Source organism: Centropristis striata, chromosome 3 (genome assembly GCF_030273125.1).
Source record: "Centropristis striata isolate RG_2023a ecotype Rhode Island chromosome 3, C.striata_1.0, whole genome shotgun sequence".
In the NCBI taxonomy this organism is placed as follows: Eukaryota; Metazoa; Chordata; class Actinopteri; order Perciformes; family Serranidae; genus Centropristis; species Centropristis striata.
In genome coordinates, this window is record NC_081519.1 from 13,821,934 (window position 1) to 13,839,025 (window position 17,092).

General features: G+C 44.0%; 1 protein-coding gene across 1 annotated transcript in view; it reads left to right on the plus strand.

Moving 5' to 3' along the window:
- The window catches only part of LOC131968168 (plexin-A1-like), a 213,803-nt gene that overhangs the window by 21,092 nt on the left and 175,619 nt on the right, over window positions 1-17,092 (plus strand). The window contains exon 2 of the mRNA XM_059328924.1: window positions 15,282-16,734. Coding sequence (XP_059184907.1) covers window positions 15,553-16,734 — 1,182 coding nt within the window. The 5' untranslated portion in view covers window positions 15,282-15,552. The remainder of the gene's footprint in view (window positions 1-15,281; window positions 16,735-17,092) is intronic.

Consider the following 17,092-nt stretch of genomic DNA (forward strand, 5'->3'; position numbering starts at 1 on the left):
GGTTCCTGTCGTTGTGCGAGCTCTAACCTTTCCCCCTTGTGAAATCACGAGTTTTAACAAGCCAGAAAAAGATCATACAAGCCATCCTTCAGCACACCAAGGGAAGGGTCAGCCGACCTGCAGAGGAAAGTGGATTGCAGTGCGGCGATGGAGACCGGCTTAGTGCTGAATCCCATTATCAAACAGCGTTTGTCAAATAATAGGTCAAGGCCCACTTGTACCAAAGACATATTAGGTTGTGGTTTAATTCCAGAGCTTTGTAGAACTGATTTTGCTCAGTGCAAAGTGATTTGGCAGAGAACAAAAGGTTGCTTGTATTAAGTCAGTTCAGACACTGGACTGAGGGCAAAGCTATGCTGAAGAGAATACATTGATAACAAGGCTGGCAATATCAAGAAGGGCTGCTCGATGATTGCTGTAACTCTGCTTCATATTGGGACTGCACTTGTTTTTATTGATATTGATTATTTTTCTTGTTGTGACATTAACATGCTGGCTTTGTTTTCATCCATGGCTGGCCTGGCACTTAATAAAATCAAACGTTTCAATACAGCTAACGTTTCCCGTCCTATTCAACAATAAATTGCAGAAACTAAAAGCCCCCATGTCGGTTCTCCATCCAGTTTTGCACCTACACTTGCCAGCCTGGCATATATCCCAACATTTCTTGCATCATTACAGACGCCATCTACTTCACTTTGAAGCCGAGAGGCCTAGCTTGCATAAATACCCAAACAATGTGCAATAATGGCTCTCAAATAACGCCTCGGCCATATTTTCAATCTGCTTGGAAAGTGGTGTTGAGTGGCTGAAATAAGCGAGGGATTGGGGAGTTATGAGTGGCAGTAGGTCCCAGGGGGGCCGTGGAACATGGCAGGTCATTTGCCTGGCTGGTATTGGCGTGATATATTTGTACACTATACAGCGAGGTGGACCGCTGAGAATGCAGAGGTGGAGGGAGCGAGGATCTTATTCAGTGAGCTGGAATGCAATAGAAGCAGGGGAGACTTAATCAGACTGGGGCAAATAACATTTAAACACATTTAAAACCACAGGGAGCAGAGTATTTCTTATCATGCAATGATTGTGAGCCCCAGCGAGTCTGTGTCTGCCATGCACAGCAATATTCAAACCTGAGACTAAAATTACTGGTTTTATTCATCTCCTGAGTAGGGCACACTCTGTGTGGGGCTTTGCACAGAGAAGTTTGTCTTCCTTCTCAATTCTCTTGTCAAAGAGTTGGCAAGCCTACAACAAGAAGGGCCCGTCTGCAGCTTCAGGCCCGGAGCATCCAGTGCAGCAGTTGTCCTATAAGCCAAAGCTACGCCGAAGACTTTTCATATCCAGCTCAGTGTTATGTTGAACAAGACGCTGATATATTTAGTCCCTCTTCTCTCCTCTCCTCCCTTCTTTGTCTCTGGCATTCCTCTCACTCACCACTCTTCCTCTCATCTTCCCCCGCTCCCACCAGTCTCTCCTTATCTCTCTTCCTCTGTGCTCACATTTCTGTCTTTCCAACGCGTTTCCCTCTGTGTTTTTCTTTCTCTCCATGTCTGTTCTTATCCTCCCCCACGCTCTCCTCCTCCTCCTCTCCGACGCTCTACCTCGTCTCAGGCCCTGTTGCTGTAACGACACTGACAAGCTCTTTGGACACAGTTTTGGCTTTGTCTCTCATCCGCCTATACTCCTTTTTATTTTTCGTTCACAGCAGCTTTCCCTCCCTCTGTCGCTGGCTACCTTTAGACACGGCTAATGTAAACTTAGAGGGACACAAAGGCCGTCGGACACCCACAGAACACACACACACACACACGCCCTGTGTACACTCGCAGCAGCTTTATTAATTGTGCTGTCTGCCAAGTTGAGAGACAGTCTCGGTAATATGACCTAATGAACGTGTGCTCGAGGTTGCTGTGTGTTTTGTCTCGTGTTGAATCTTGCTGCTCCCTCCTCTTGTCTGCCCTGTGACTGACTCACAATGGCTGATGTTACTCGTCCTTCTGGACCAACCAGTAGGGCCGGCCCTTCCTTTTGGGTGGGCTCCAAGAACAGCATAACCACCTCTGAAAAGGCTCTGATCATGAAATGGACGGGTTGGACTGAAGACAGGAGTTAGAGTGCTCAGACTTTTTGGCCTGGGGAGGGACATTTTAGTGGATAAGTTGGTAGACTCTGGCTGCCATTTGGTCCATCATCATTTATTGAAAAAAATCTGTTATAACTTCAGCAAATCTTAATTAAACGCCTGTATAACAAATGCTATTTTGATACAATACAATGAATGATTGTATTTGCTTAGAAAATAGTTTTACTTCTTGCTGGAGAGGTGGGTAGATTAAACAGCTCTTTGTTTTGTGAGTATATAGCTATGTCGCTGTATGCACTTTATAAAAGAACAGCTGTTGTATTACATTCTGTACTGTTTCAGCACATTTTTTGATTATTGTTACCAAACAAAGAGAATTCATTGTTTCATTTGATGCAAACCAATCTCAGAACTCCTTCTCACATCTGTGGACTGTTTACCTGCAGTCAACCAAAGCCTGCTTTAATGTGATTGATCAATATTACTTGCGCTACATATGGACTACAAACGGAAACCAGAAACAGTCCCATGCCCAAATCTTCAAAATCTGTTGTCTACTGATTCCACATTCATGGAATCTGATTAGATGTTAACTTGATAAGCATAAGATAAATTGGACAGTGGGAGAAAATTCACACTAAGAAATACAGTAAAGGTAAGAATCTCACAGTAACAACACTTAAAAAGGAGATGCTGCTCACAGGTTTGAAAAAAATATACAAACTCGAGTGCTGCAGGCTGTGATGTTCGTTGAGGTATAGAGAAATAAAGTCTCTGAAGCCTGACTGGGTGACCTGAATTTCTCTATATATGGAAATAATAATAATAATAAAAAAAAAAAGAATTCAAGGCAGCTGAAATCAGCTGAGACATTTCCTTTTTCCTCTTTCTCTATAGAGAGACAACAGAAAACAGGTTTCCGCTATTACAAAATGATTCCCAGCTTCTCTTATTTTAGTGCGTGTAGTGATAAATGTGCAACTCTTGAGGCACTCGATTAAAACTCTAAAAAATGTGAAATCCTCGTGGAAGCTGTAGTGCGGCACCATAAAGAGTATTGTTTTTGAAGTAGTTCGTCTGAGTTGGAGTGGTGTTGGGTATAGTTATGTGACAGGCACTCGGTTGCCCACTAGCCGAGAAAAAAAGTTTCCCTTTTAGCTAAACATGCACAGACTGTTCTCCTCTTATCTCTCTCCATTCCTCCTCGTTCCACCTCGCCGGCTATCTGAAAAGGTATCGTTAACTCCTCTCATCTCACCCCTCTATCTCTCCCTGTTTTCCCTCCATTTCCATCACCTCGCCTTTTCACCTGCACCATTTTCTCTCTCGTCTCCTCATCTCCGCCTGATTATTACACCCTTTCTCACTCGATCTGCCTCTTCTCTGTTATATTTTTTCATTCTGTTCTCCAGCCTCCCATCTCATTCAGATTTTTTTTCTCTTTCCTGAGACGATTTGAGTCCGTAGGTATCATTAAATGTACATTTAGCCTCGTATGTAGTTAAAGAGAGAAGGAAGTAACCTCAAAAGTGTCACACTACATATGCCACAGCTAACTTCTAACTGTTTGTGAATAAGGTTTTAGTCCCATACCTACATTCACACACCAGCCATCGTCTCTGTCTCTGTCTCCGCCTCTATAGTCAGGCAGTGATGCATGCAGCGATGTGTGTCGCGCTTCACCAGGAATACAGTATGTGCTGATGATCTGGGACAAGACAGGAAATCGTCTGAGCTCACAAGCCCCTATTCTGGTGACTGAACACCATGCATGGGTGTGCACGCACATTCACACACATGCTGTCTGCTGCCTTGAATATCTCCTGAGCTAAAAACAGTTGGGATAGACGAGCTTCCTTTGTTTCAGCTCCACAACGGCGCGACTGAAGATAATTGGCGTTGGCCTCACATGACTCAGATATAACAGTGCAATTTAAACAAAATGAATGGTCGTGTCCCACTGAGTTCCTGGACATTGAAGCATCTTTGTTCACTGTGCATGCTGTTGTGAATCTTCCTGCATATTGTGATGAGTTTGACCACATGGGTCAATGTATTTTTTAGTGGCAGATTGGCTCATTTGTTGGGCCATTGTTTCTTGATTTGTATACAGAAAATAGGAAGCTTATGATGCCTCTTTTCTTCAGATTGAAATATGCAGCAAAATTATTTCCAAATCTTCTACAAAGAACCTATGGACTGCACGCATTAAATGTTGGAGACCTACTGTCTGCGCCCTTTTAATATCTAACATGGATTATCACTGTATATTCGATGGTTTCCTTGTTAAAGATTTGAACCCGCATTCCCCTAAGCAGAGACATCTGCATTAACCCTGATGTCTTGTGTCCCATCTGTGGACATTAATCTGCTAAACACCATGTGACACAAGCCACACGCCTGTCCTAAAGCATTTAGAGCATAGGATAAAGCCATGCGGTCATAGCCAATGATATGGTTACTAATACTCAACAGCACACATCCGGAAACAGTATGGGCCTTAATGGACAGAGATGGATAAATACGCTGTCTGAGTCAATAGTGAACCAGCCCAGACACACTGTGTGTAACTCACTTGTGTGGTTTTCTCTGTGTGTTTGAGTGCTTTTTTCTGTCATTACAACAAAGCAGGACATTTATTTGTGTTAACTTGTACTGGATGATGTAATGATTCAGACTGAGGGGGAAAAGAAGAGCAGATGGTCAGTTGTCTGTCTGTTTCAATAAACTTATTAAGTGGAGACCATATCAAGTGTGATGGGGCACCAGAAGAACTCATAGCTGAGGAGATATGAGCTAGATTAAGTCTTGGACTTGTGTCAAGTCTTTGAAGTGCAAAGGTCAAATGTCGGTCTCTTTATGATGCAATCTCATAGGGAAATGAAAAAATGATTCTGGTTTTTATCTAGAGACGTGTGTTTCGTCATTTTCTTCCCATCAACACAACAACCAGGGATATCACAGATATGACAAGACCAAGAACTGACTGTACTTTGGACGTCCTTTCAGTTTTATTGCCTGAGATTAATGTCAATTTGGAGTTGATTTCAGCAGTTTGCAATATTTTCTCATTAGCTGCTGCGCTCACTGCTGGTTAATAGCTGATACACCAGTTTCAAATACTTGTCCAATCCCAGAGAGAGCTAACCATTCATGAAGTACGTACTGATAATGTTGGCGGTCCACGTAAGCCTACTCTGAAAACAGGAAGTCCAAGAAGGGGAGGCTACTTTTATAGCGCCATTAAAACAAAAGGAGACAGTGATTCTTTTTAATACCTTTCCCCTTGAAGCGAGTCCTCTTCCACCCACTACAGCACTGTCCTCAAATCCTTAGTGACAGGATTTATAATGGCATGCCTGTTTTTTTCTTTTTCAACAATCAACACTCTCTGGCATGTTTTTACAAAGCAGTGCAACTCCAGCTCTGGGTGTCAAGGGTCAATCAGGCTCATAAACGGAGGGTGTGAGGAAGAGAAAGTAGGAGGGTGTCGCAGTAGAGGACAGCAGTGTTTGGTAATAGACTGTTTTGGGCAGAGCGGGCTGCATTCCATTATAGTGAACTCAGCAGGGAGAAAATAAGCAGCGCTGTGGAGGAATGCATCGGTTTTGTTGTAATAGAAAGGGCTCAGAACAGTCTATTCATGGGTGGATCAAGTAAATGAACATACATTATACAGGCCGTATTTTATCATTTCAATACAACATACATGACTGTAAACCACATTAAAGCTAATTAGGGTCAGGGAATCAATCAGTACCACAATATGTTGTATATACTGTGTAAAAATGTGTTTTGGCCAGTTGATATTCTTCAATAATGTCCTTGGTTTTCCACTTCACTCTCAGTCCACTGAGTGAATCTGTCCTCACCTGTGGTTTCATGACATCAACACCTGTGCAAGCAGCTTAGAAAGCTCAAACCACAACTTGATTGGCGGTATGAATGACTGTTGGGAAAACCGCGAGGTTGTTTGTGGTTGACCTTCATAGTGACTGGCATTGCTCAGTGTTGATTTAAGTCATGGGGTGGCATGTACGTGCATGCTGGGTTTGTGATTAGCAATAACAGTGCCCGGCACCATTCACACTCAGCAGGGCAGCTTCCTAAAATATCTATGCAGGTGCAGTTTGGTTTTATGACTTTGTTGTTTCACTGAATTTGCTCTGACTGTGTCCCTTGACCAACACAATGTGGAATATAACAAAAGTGCACAAGACCCCAAGACCATCATTGTGGGTACAGATGATATGATAGAGGATCTGTGTTTTTTGAGATTCTTTTTACAGAAGTCATCAATCAACCAAGAAGTTTCCTATGAGCATTAATCCAAACATCTTCTCATTTCTTGTTGATGCAGTAGTTGCATTCAGGTTCGTGTAGAAACATCAGAACTTTGAGAGTTTGTTTCTTTCGGTTTGTCGACATAAACTGCCTGACAGTAACAGTAGGCTAAACACAAACACAAACACAAGTTAATTTATTTAATTGGAAGTGGAAGAAAGTGTTATTCCTTGTCCTGTAGGATGTTGGAGACAATATAACCAGAAAATGTAGAAAGAAAATGTAGAAAGCAATGTTTCTGAATGTCGTAAAGGGCTAAAACTTGCAAAAATCTCTTCTTAAGTTCTTAAGTGTTTAAATGTAATCCTGCGTCGCAAGATATCATCTGGGGCTATTTCTGTGTTGAGAATGACTTCAAGTTAAGTTAACTACCTGCTGTTGCATGTCATCACCTGCTCCGATCGTTCAACACTGTTGTTGTCTTTAAGCCATGTCAAACAGAAACAGCCTTAGCTTCATGCTGCAGACAATAGTACAGGCTCAGAGAGATATAGCCTCTGTGAGCCTGTGGCGAAATGTTGAACTAACTGCACGATTAATGCGTTACTTTGTAACCGGTACCATGCACATTGTGGCCTTGACCTACATATTGCCTACCTCTCCCACCTTCACACACACACACACGCACACAAATTCACAGACAGACACAGGATTTGTCATGGAAAGAAAGACCCAGTCGCACAAACGCAGTCGAGAGATTAAGAGTAAACCACTAATCTGACGGTGCCTGCATCAGTGTGTTTGTTTGTCTGCGTTCTCCCTTTTTGAAATGTGGGCAGGTTTTTATGTGATGGCTGCTTCATTCTGTCTTAGCAGCTGGAATGAAGCCCTTTGTTTTTCCAGGAATTTCACCCCTGAGAGAAGGAACCGGGTGGAGAAAACTTGTGCTCATGTTTAGTTTGTTGTGATCGCTGTGTATTGGGTTATTATTTGGGTTTCTGCACCGCTATGACTCATAAAAGGTGGAGAATGTGACACAGGAGATACAGAGAGAGAGATATGAGCTGTGGGAAAGAAGTAGCGTGAGGACAAGGGGATTCGATGGAGAAGATTAGGTTAGATACGAAGATGGAGACGAATACAGTCTGTCTGCTCTTTGTGTTATTGGAATGACAAGGGCTGCATGCCTGGAGACACCCTGGGGGCGCTCAGCCCTGTGTTCACCAGCCAAATCAGACACAATGTTCATAAAGTGTTCAGAGCGCCGAGATGGTGCCGTTTAATATGCAACCACCTTGAGCTGCTCAGAAAGTGTTTAAAACACAAAGGCTGGCCCACTCATTGCTTAACACAGAATGCTTAAAGGCTCACTTTGCAGTGTGAGATAAGATATGAAGGATAAGGTAGGGCACACACACACCTGTCACACAGATTACCTTACACACACAAATATACATGGTATGTGTTTGTTTGATGAGGTGACAAATTCCACATTGAGGTTCATCCACTGCTCATTCCCTTTGCATTCCAGGTTGGATCGCCAGCGGTCACACTCACACAAGTTGTCAGAGTAGCTGCACTGTAAGACTTTGCTGTAAATTTGCAGTCAAATTCTAACAGTAACTTGCTGTATTATGATTGTACAGTACATTGCTGTGAAAACAATGCATTGTGGGAGTTATCATGATTGCTCAGGCATTCCAACGATCAAAATTATATATATTTTTTTCAGGTTTTTAGCTGAGCATGTCAGAAAAATAAAGTCATTATTTTCGAAAAGAAGACAAGTTTTATTTTATTTCTTTTTTGTCTGGGCTGAAATAATCACAATGTGTTGTTTTTCCAGCAATCCTAATATAGAGTTTAAATGGATTAGTTGTAACATAATTTAGAGTTAAACATTTAAATGTCATGCTAAATGTCAGTAAACTGACCTGTATTTCTATAATACAGTAGAGGTACTGTAAATTTTACAGTAACTTACTGGCAAAACTGCTGCCAGTAATTTACTGTAATTTTACAGTAAAAAGTTTTACAGTGTGGTGTCAGTGTTGCCATGATGTGTGTGTGTGTGGTGATTGCTCTTACAGCCTCATCTTCAACACACAAAGTGGCCTGTGACCCCTTTCTACTACCCCTGACTCACATTCGACAAATGCAGGCAGAGCCGGGACAACTGCACACTGCAGCTTCAGAGCGCAGGGGCACACATTTGTGACCGACCACAGACACACACACACACATATTACCACATACTTCTAGCACTGTGTGTCTGAAGTCTGCACGTCTGTCAGCACATAATCCCATTTACCTCTGAAAACACAAGAGTGTGTGAGTGTTTATTGTCGCAGGGAATGTGGAGGGGAGGAACTTGTGTGATGTCGTGCCTACAGTCTGTCTACTGTCTTAGAGTGGCAGCTGTCACACACACACACACACACACACACACACACACACACACACACACATACACACATATCTGTTATCCATAAAGCTCACTGGGTGTAGAAGCAGTTGTCCTTGCACTTATTGCCACTCCGGCCCTTGAATGTGTGAGTGGATTGTCTGGCAGTTTGTGCCCTCGGCCTTGTGCGGGCCACTGATTCAAGCCTGGGAAACAAATAGAGGAGGGCAGTGAAAATAAGTGCCATCAACCAGATTATTACAGATTAACAGGCTAACAAAAAAGACTTTAGTATAAAGCCTTTAAGTCGTTTTTTCATGTTTTTAGTGATTGTACATTACTATGTGTTTTTTACGACTGTGACTTTCTAAAAAAAAAAAAATTTTACAATCTTCAGATTGCATTATTTTATGAACAGAGCTGAACAGCTTGTAAAGCCTACGCTGTAAAGAATTTATTCTTGGCTAATGTACTTTGGCAAAACTAACGTAAAGCGAACCGAGGACAGTGTTAGAGGCCAGTGTTTCTCCTGCATAGCTTTTTAACTCAACTCCTTCATGTCAAGTGTATCCGCTAGACGGTCTAGATCAGGTTTTATCACTCCAGCCGGGATGATGGCTTGAAAGTCAGCCCAGCAAGGTGCTTTAAAGACGGGGGGTTCAATTTGTTCCAGTGCCTGACTTCCCAACAGACACACTCACATATACACTACTTTTGTACTCTGGAACAAGGCATTTGTTTTGGCAGGCCACCTGCCACAGAGAGAGGGAGAGAAAGGGCACCGGCGCTTGTCCTCCACTAAACTGATTTACGTTGGCACTAAAACAGAACTCATAAGGACTTTTTATATGCCTTAAGACTTGCCAGTCAGCTTGTTCCCCCAGCCAAGGCAGGAAGGAAATGATACAAGATACCACAATATATAACACTGCTTTGTTGTCCGACCTCTTGAAAATTGGTCTTACCTCCTCTGAGATTTGTCTTGGCTTGCCGGATGACTTGAATACGATATAGGGACAGTTGACTTTGGCGCTCTAAATGTGCTTGTTCATATTTTGGATATTCTTTACTTGTCACTAAATGCCTTTTTGTCACTTTTTTCTTGTTGTAATATGAAGTAATGACACAAAAATGAATATCAGATCTCAGGGTCGACTGTTTCTGGTTATATTGTCCCCAAGGACACCCCAGAAACACTATCCGTACGCAGTTATTAATGCGTATTCTGCTGGGATTTAGCTGTTATTGAAAAAGGGTGACCTTTTATGAAAAGATTTCAATGGACACTGACAAATGAGTGTGTACATTTTTGATAATATTCCAGTGAGTTATTGCAATAATCCTGACATGCTGTGATCATCCTCTGCAGACAGAGTGATTGCTTTGTTGCAGTGTTGAGATTTGTTGCCTTAGGAGGACTATTTTAGCTTTAGATTGGTGGTCTGAGCCCCCTCCTTGCCCTCTCAGCCCCTGAAACACCCTCTGATTGGGGCAGATGTCACATCGGTTTGCTAAACAGGCTGCAAATGACTAGCTTGTACTATGCCTACCTGCAGTACGTGTGTGAGTGTGTATTTACTCAAAGCACAGAAATAGTTTAGAGAGCAACCCACATCCCTTCCCTGCAATAACTTCAGCCAGACTTTTGTGTGTCTGCTGTCTGTCCAGGGATTGCCACCCGTCCCTCCTTCAATCCATCCATCCGTCAGTGTGTCGGGGGATGGTAATCCATTCTTCCCATATGCAGATAGTGGCGGTGAGATTAGGCAGACCCTGGGAGAGGATTAAGGCTTCAGGGCTTGGCTCCCCTTCTATCTTACCTCCTCTCTAACCAGCCCCACCGCCCGCTTCCTGCCGCCTCCTTGTGCTGTTCAATCCTTTACCCACCCCTCACCCATCTCCTTTTCCTCCCCCGGGCAAATCTCCAATCTCTGGAGTGTGTTGGCTGCTGAGTGAAGAGGTGGAGGGCAGATTAAGATGGAGACCCATTAGGGTTTTTTGTACATGTGTGTTTTCATTTGCATGCGCATAATTCCTTGTGTTTTTCCTGCATTTGTCATGCTTTTGTGTGCATATATATAGAGACCATTTGTGCACAGAGGCGAGGATATGCAGTTGGTGTGTGTGGGTTGAAGTGCGCCCAGTGTGTGTCTTTAAACCATATTGCTTTCAGTAACCTACTCGATTATGCTATGGTTGGGTTACAATAATTGACTGAGCATCGTGAGAGTGTGTGTCTTGAGAATTTGCATTAATTTTCCCTCATTCTCACACACAGCCATCTTCCTGGTTATAATTTCTTTCTCTCTCAAACCCACCCTCTCACCTCCTCCTCCCGTTATCCCCGATGTGACACACATGTTGTGATGCAGTGCAGAGGGTAGAGAATTTGTTGCTCTTCTTCCATCCTCCTCATCATCCCTCTCTCGCCACCTTCTCCTCCTCTTTCTCCCCTCCAGTGGCGAGTGCTGTAATTGATATGCCACCGGCAATAAATCAGCACAGCTCTAGGGCTGAGCAGCGACCATTATCTGAACGGACAGGTTTAGCTGCTTTGGAGAAGTGGGCGAGAGAGGGAGAGTTGATCCAGCTCAGCTCACAGGAGTCACCAACAGCTCACCACTTCACCAACCTCTGGAATTTCCTCACAATGTACATGACAACGCTCCACCACCCACATGTCTTCTCAATATTCCCACCACTCCTAATCCAAATAACCAAAATGAACCAAAGCTGTGGAAGGACCCCTCCTTTCAGAGCTTTTCACCTCTTTGTTATGTCTTCTACATCCCTTTCAATCCCTCATTCCAATTCCCAATGCCCATACGGACACCGTACAGTCCTGTCAATTGATATGGCGTCCCGATATAAAATCCAATCAACTTGGCCCCTTACAGCCCATCCTCTCTAATGCTTTTCCCTCATGTGATAACGGCCTCGGCTCCAGATATGGTGGCTGCCCATTCCTAAAGCCACAGACACGCTCCGGCCCGGAATGATTGACATGTTTTTCCTTGATGGTGCCAGATATGGCTCGCAACCTTGTTTCAGCGGTCTTCCCACCATTTCACTTCAACTCTGGAGGAAATTGAAATTGAAGAGGGTTTAGAGGGATAAGGAGGTAAAGGGAAAATGGAGAAATTTAAGAAAAAAGAGGAATGTTGAGTGATTGACTATATCCTCAACAGTTGTGCATGTCTTATGTGACAGGGTGGGAGTGGTAGGATTGAGAAAGAGGGAGTTTGGCGCCCATTTGTAGGGTCGGGTGTTGTTAAAAATGTTTGCTACCAGGGCTGAAACCTCTATTGAATGATACTTTTTCTGACTACCCATTTGCTCTCCTGTTAGTCTTGAGGTGGATAACTCCACGTCGTCTTTTCACAAACGTGCTTGTTAAAGCGAATGCCGTGATGTCATCGTCTTATTACCAGAACAGATAACAAGCAGCCGGAGACCCCCAGATGCAATTTGTTGTGTGATTCACATTCTCTTACATCAAGCCGTGGCTGGCCCTAAATGAAGAGGAATTACTGTAGGGATGTTTTTTTCTTTTTCACGTTCTGGGTCGTTCTTTATCAGGCCCTCTCATTTGCTCGCTCACTCACTCTGCCTCATTGTATCTTTCCCTCACTCGGAAATGACAAAGGAAAATGAGGCAGCCGGCCTCCCTACGTGCCGCCACGTTTTAAATTGGCATCTGCTCTCGTTGCGCGGCGAGACCGTACCGTTGAGCAAGAAATTAGATTTTTTTTATAGGCTGGCGTGTCACTTTATTGCGGCTGCTTATGTCAAAGGGGCCGCTGTCTGCATTGAGTCGTTTTAATCTCACAGAATGGAGAGTGAGGGTATATCTGATAACTGCAGCTCAGGCCCTTCTGTCTGCAGTTACCTCGCTGAGGTGCCTCGATCCGCGGGACTCCCCTGGTGTTTGATTCAAGCACAGGTAGAGCTCTGATTAAAATGCAGCACTAGTGCTGCCTTTTGTTTGGCTCCTGCTGCTACTCACTCACCTTTCTGCTCCTCTCTTTCTATGTCTGCCTGCACAGTTTCTCCTCCTCTTGCTCCCATACTTCCTCTCTCCTTTTTCTTGCTCTTTTCCTCTTCTCCACCATGCTTTTTCTCACTCCCATACGTCTTCTCCCGGCATTTCATTTGTGGAAATTGGATGACACCACCTCTCCCTGAACCTGGCCAGCTTTGTCTCAGCTGAGCTACGGTTTGCTATTCCATGAACATCGCCACCACTATTTCTCTTTTCTCCTGCTCTCTCTCGCTCTCTTCTCTCTCAGACGCTATTTGCAGCAGCAGCAGCGACTAAAATTGATGTGCAATTTAATGACTCCTCTTACTGAGGTGTTTAATTCTTTCAATACTTCCAAAAGTGCATTTTTCTTCCTCTGAGTGTTTAATCATTCTTGCTCTCTTTTTCACACATACCCGCATTTTCTCAGAGATAGCTGTGGAAAACAAAAGAGAAACAGGTTTTTGAAACATATTCATTCTCCCGAGCTTGGTAAACTGACCACACTCTCTGACCTGTATGCTTGCTGATTGATAGATAGATAGCCTTGCTCCTGCGGCTCACCACATGGAGAGCAGGAGGCGGAAACTGAGATAAGGCCAAAAGGAAAGAGAAAACTCAACATTCCTCTTGGCTTCTTCCCTCTCTGTCCTCCTTTTGATTTTCTTCTATCGCATGTTTTTACCTCCCTTATCTCCCTTCCCCCTCTTCCTACCCTCTTCATCTCTCCATAGTGTCTCTCATCCTTTCCGTTTCGGAGTGGCCATAAAACACCCTTCGCGCAGACACTTTGATAGTCAAGGTGAAATTGAAGTCCCTGGGAGAGTTGCGTCCTGTTTTGCATAATCAGCATTTACAGGAGAGCTAATGTCCCAGTATTGCGGGAACATGATTGGCCTGTCAAGCAGCAGCACATGCCCGGCAAACCCTGCTCCTCATCATCATTGCATTGTCGTTGGAGGACGCCCAAAGGAGCAAATACTCTCCCTTTGGACTCCTCCTCTTCTCCTCCTCTCCCTGTCCTTTACGCGTAAAACCTCCATCCTATAAATTATCTCACTCCTGCCCTTTCTATGTACCACGTCTGTTGTCTGCATCGCAGGTTGTCAAGATATACCAGCTGTTCGGTGTAGTGTGTGCTGCATGAAATATATTAGTGCAATTGGAAGAAGCTCATAAATTAAAGCAGAACTAAGTAAATGTGTATTTGCTAAGCTTCCGCTCTTCATTTATCAGAATTATACAATCGGTATGAGAGAACAATAATGCCGGCAGCATTGGGCTGAAATAGTCCAACTGAAAATATCACTGTGTTAAGAAAAAAAGTCATTGCTGTATAAAGGGAGAGGGCAGGTAAGGTAATGACCCTTACAAAAACACAAACATGCTTTATACCAAGTCTTGAAAGTTTGGTCAATGCTTAACCTTGAAAACATAATGGTTAAACCATTATGTTTTCAAGGTTAGAAATACGCTTGGATTAGATTTAGTCCCTGAAAAATGCTTGATTTTTCTACATAAAAATCTATACAAATCTTTTACTATTTGAAATGAACAATCCCATCATCTTGTTTGCTGTGTCCTGGCGTTTCACACCAGACAAGCTGATAAGCCCTCTGTTGATCCCTTAAATGCATTAAATAGTCGCCATTATCAAAACATAAAATGAAAGTTAATATGAACAGCTGGTAAAATAAACAAAGTGTCAAAATACATTTATTGCTGTGGGTATACATTTATTTTGTGAACTGGCATAATAAAAATTGGGAACATTTTTGCTTTAGGTACCTTGAAAAATGCTTGGATTTTTACTTCTGTATGAACCCTGTCTATGCAGCACAGCCCTCAGCCAAGAGTTGTTATGTTTCAGTCTGCTTAAGTTATATCTATCCTGATATGTGTGATATATGGTGTAACTGTGGCTCCCTGGGGGAAGATGTGTGTGTTGCAACCTGCTGTGCTGCCGTAAGAGCCTGATTCCTGGATACACTTGCCAGAACTGCAGGCATAATTACAATAAATATACTGTATAGTGTGTTGATACCACTGAAATCATGACAGGAGAGCCTTTGAGCAGACCTGGCTATAAATTGCTTGCTGTCACTGTAACAGTGCCCAGTGGCACTTTTTCAAACCTCTGCCTCCTCCAAAGCCACCATGGTAAAGTTGAAAGTAATGAAATATTAAAGAGTTCAATGTTGTGAGTCTATAACTCATTTCAGCAAGACTCCCATTATGTGTACAGAGCCTTTAATAACCGGCCCATGCCTCCCCTGCTATCTTCACCCATAATTAAATGCAGAGACACATTTGCCTCCCAGACTTGATTTGATATTATTTATTTATCACCAGGGCAAATGTCAACTTGAACTTTTTCTAATTTTGGCTGTGCAATTTGTGAGCCTTTTAGGCCTCTCCGCCTTGATGCATAATCAATAGGAAATGTTTCTTGGACGCTCACCGTGTTTTTTCTTTCTGCCTTCCAGGGCTCCCACCTCGTGCCTCTGTGGATGATGTTCCTGATGACGGCTTGCAACGCTGAGAACAGGACAGCGGATCAATAGGAGTTTGGTTGCCCCTCCCTTCATCCTTCTCTCTCTCCCTCAAACTGCCCTCCCTTATTCCTGGACAGAAGAGCAAAAAAAAAAACGAAAAAACTGACTTGGGTCTTGGTACCAGAGCTTATACTCCTCCTCCTTCTCCTCCTCTCTTTCACCTTCCCCATCCCCCTAAGCCTTGCCTCTAGACAGCCCAGATATGTGTCCCCTAGCTCGGTCAACGGCTTCCCCCGGCCAGGGGAACATGTTTCTCCTCTTGGGGCTTTTGCTTATCATGAGCTCATCCTTCTCTGGAGGCCAACCCCCACCTTTCAAAAGATTTGTCCCTGCTGAGTCAGGGCTCACACATCTGGCCATCCACAACAAAACTGGAGAAGTCTATGTTGGAGCTGTCAACTGGATTTTCAAGCTGTCTAGCAACCTCACCAAACTGCGCAGCCACATGACGGGCCCGGTGGTAGACAACGAGAAGTGCTACCCTCCGCCCAGTGTCCAGTCATGCCCTCATGACCTGGCCCAGACCCCCAATGTGAACAAGCTTCTTCTCATAGACTACGCACAGAACCGCCTCATTGCCTGTGGCAGCACTTCACAGGGGATCTGCCAGTTCCTACGTCTGGATGACCTCTTTAAGCTGGGTGAGCCCCACCACCGCAAGGAGCACTACCTCTCCAGCGTGGCAGAGTCTGGCACCATGTCCGGGGTCATTATAAGCTCCCCCCACAGTCCGACCAGCAAGCTGTTCATCGGAACCCCCATCGATGGCAAGTCTGAGTACTTCCCCACCTTGTCCAGCCGCAAGCTGATGGAGAATGAAGAAAATGCTGACATGTTCAGTTTCGTCTATCAGGATGAGTTTGTGTCCTCTCAGCTGAAGATCCCCTCGGACACATTGTCCAAGTTTCCCGCTTTCGACATCTATTATGTTTACAGCTTCAGCAGCGAGCAGTTCGTCTATTATCTAACAATGCAGCTGGATACCCAACTGACTTCACCGGACGCTAGCGGAGAGCAGTTCTTCACCTCCAAAATTGTCCGCCTTTGTGTGGACGACCCCAAGTTCTACTCCTACGTCGAGTTCCCCATTGGCTGCACTAAAGACGGGGTAGAGTACCGCCTGGTGCAGGATGCCTTCTTGGCTCGGCCAGGCCGGCAGCTGGCCAACTCTCTGGGGATCTCTGAGAATGAAGACATCCTCTTCACCGTCTTTTCTCAGGGTCAAAAGAATCGGGCCAAACCACCCAAAGAGTCAGCATTGTGCCTGTTCACCCTGAGGAGGATAAAAGAGAAGATCAAAGAGAGAATTCAGTCCTGCTACAAGGGAGACGGGAAACTCTCGTTACCCTGGCTGCTCAACAAGGAGCTCGCCTGCATCAACTCGGTAAGCTCAACTCAAATCGTTTCTTTGTGCTAGTTCTGGAGTATGTACTTCTTTACAGCCTTTTTCCTGAGAGTGAATCAGTTTACTTATCAGTCGAGGCACAAATATAATGGCAGTAATCATGGCAGTTTGGCAGTAAAATGTTGACATTGACATAGACTACATTAGCATTAGTTGGCCCTTTAGGAACCAGTCTAATGGGAAAATATGAAAGATTATGCTTGATGTTGACGAGTTTCTGTTCCTGCTACTCCTATTTCTCTACTCTTCCCCTTTTTGTGCGCCAGCTAATTGAATACTGGCCTACTTATGCTTCTTTCATTCATAAGGACCACTGCTACAGGCCTGCAGTGGTTAA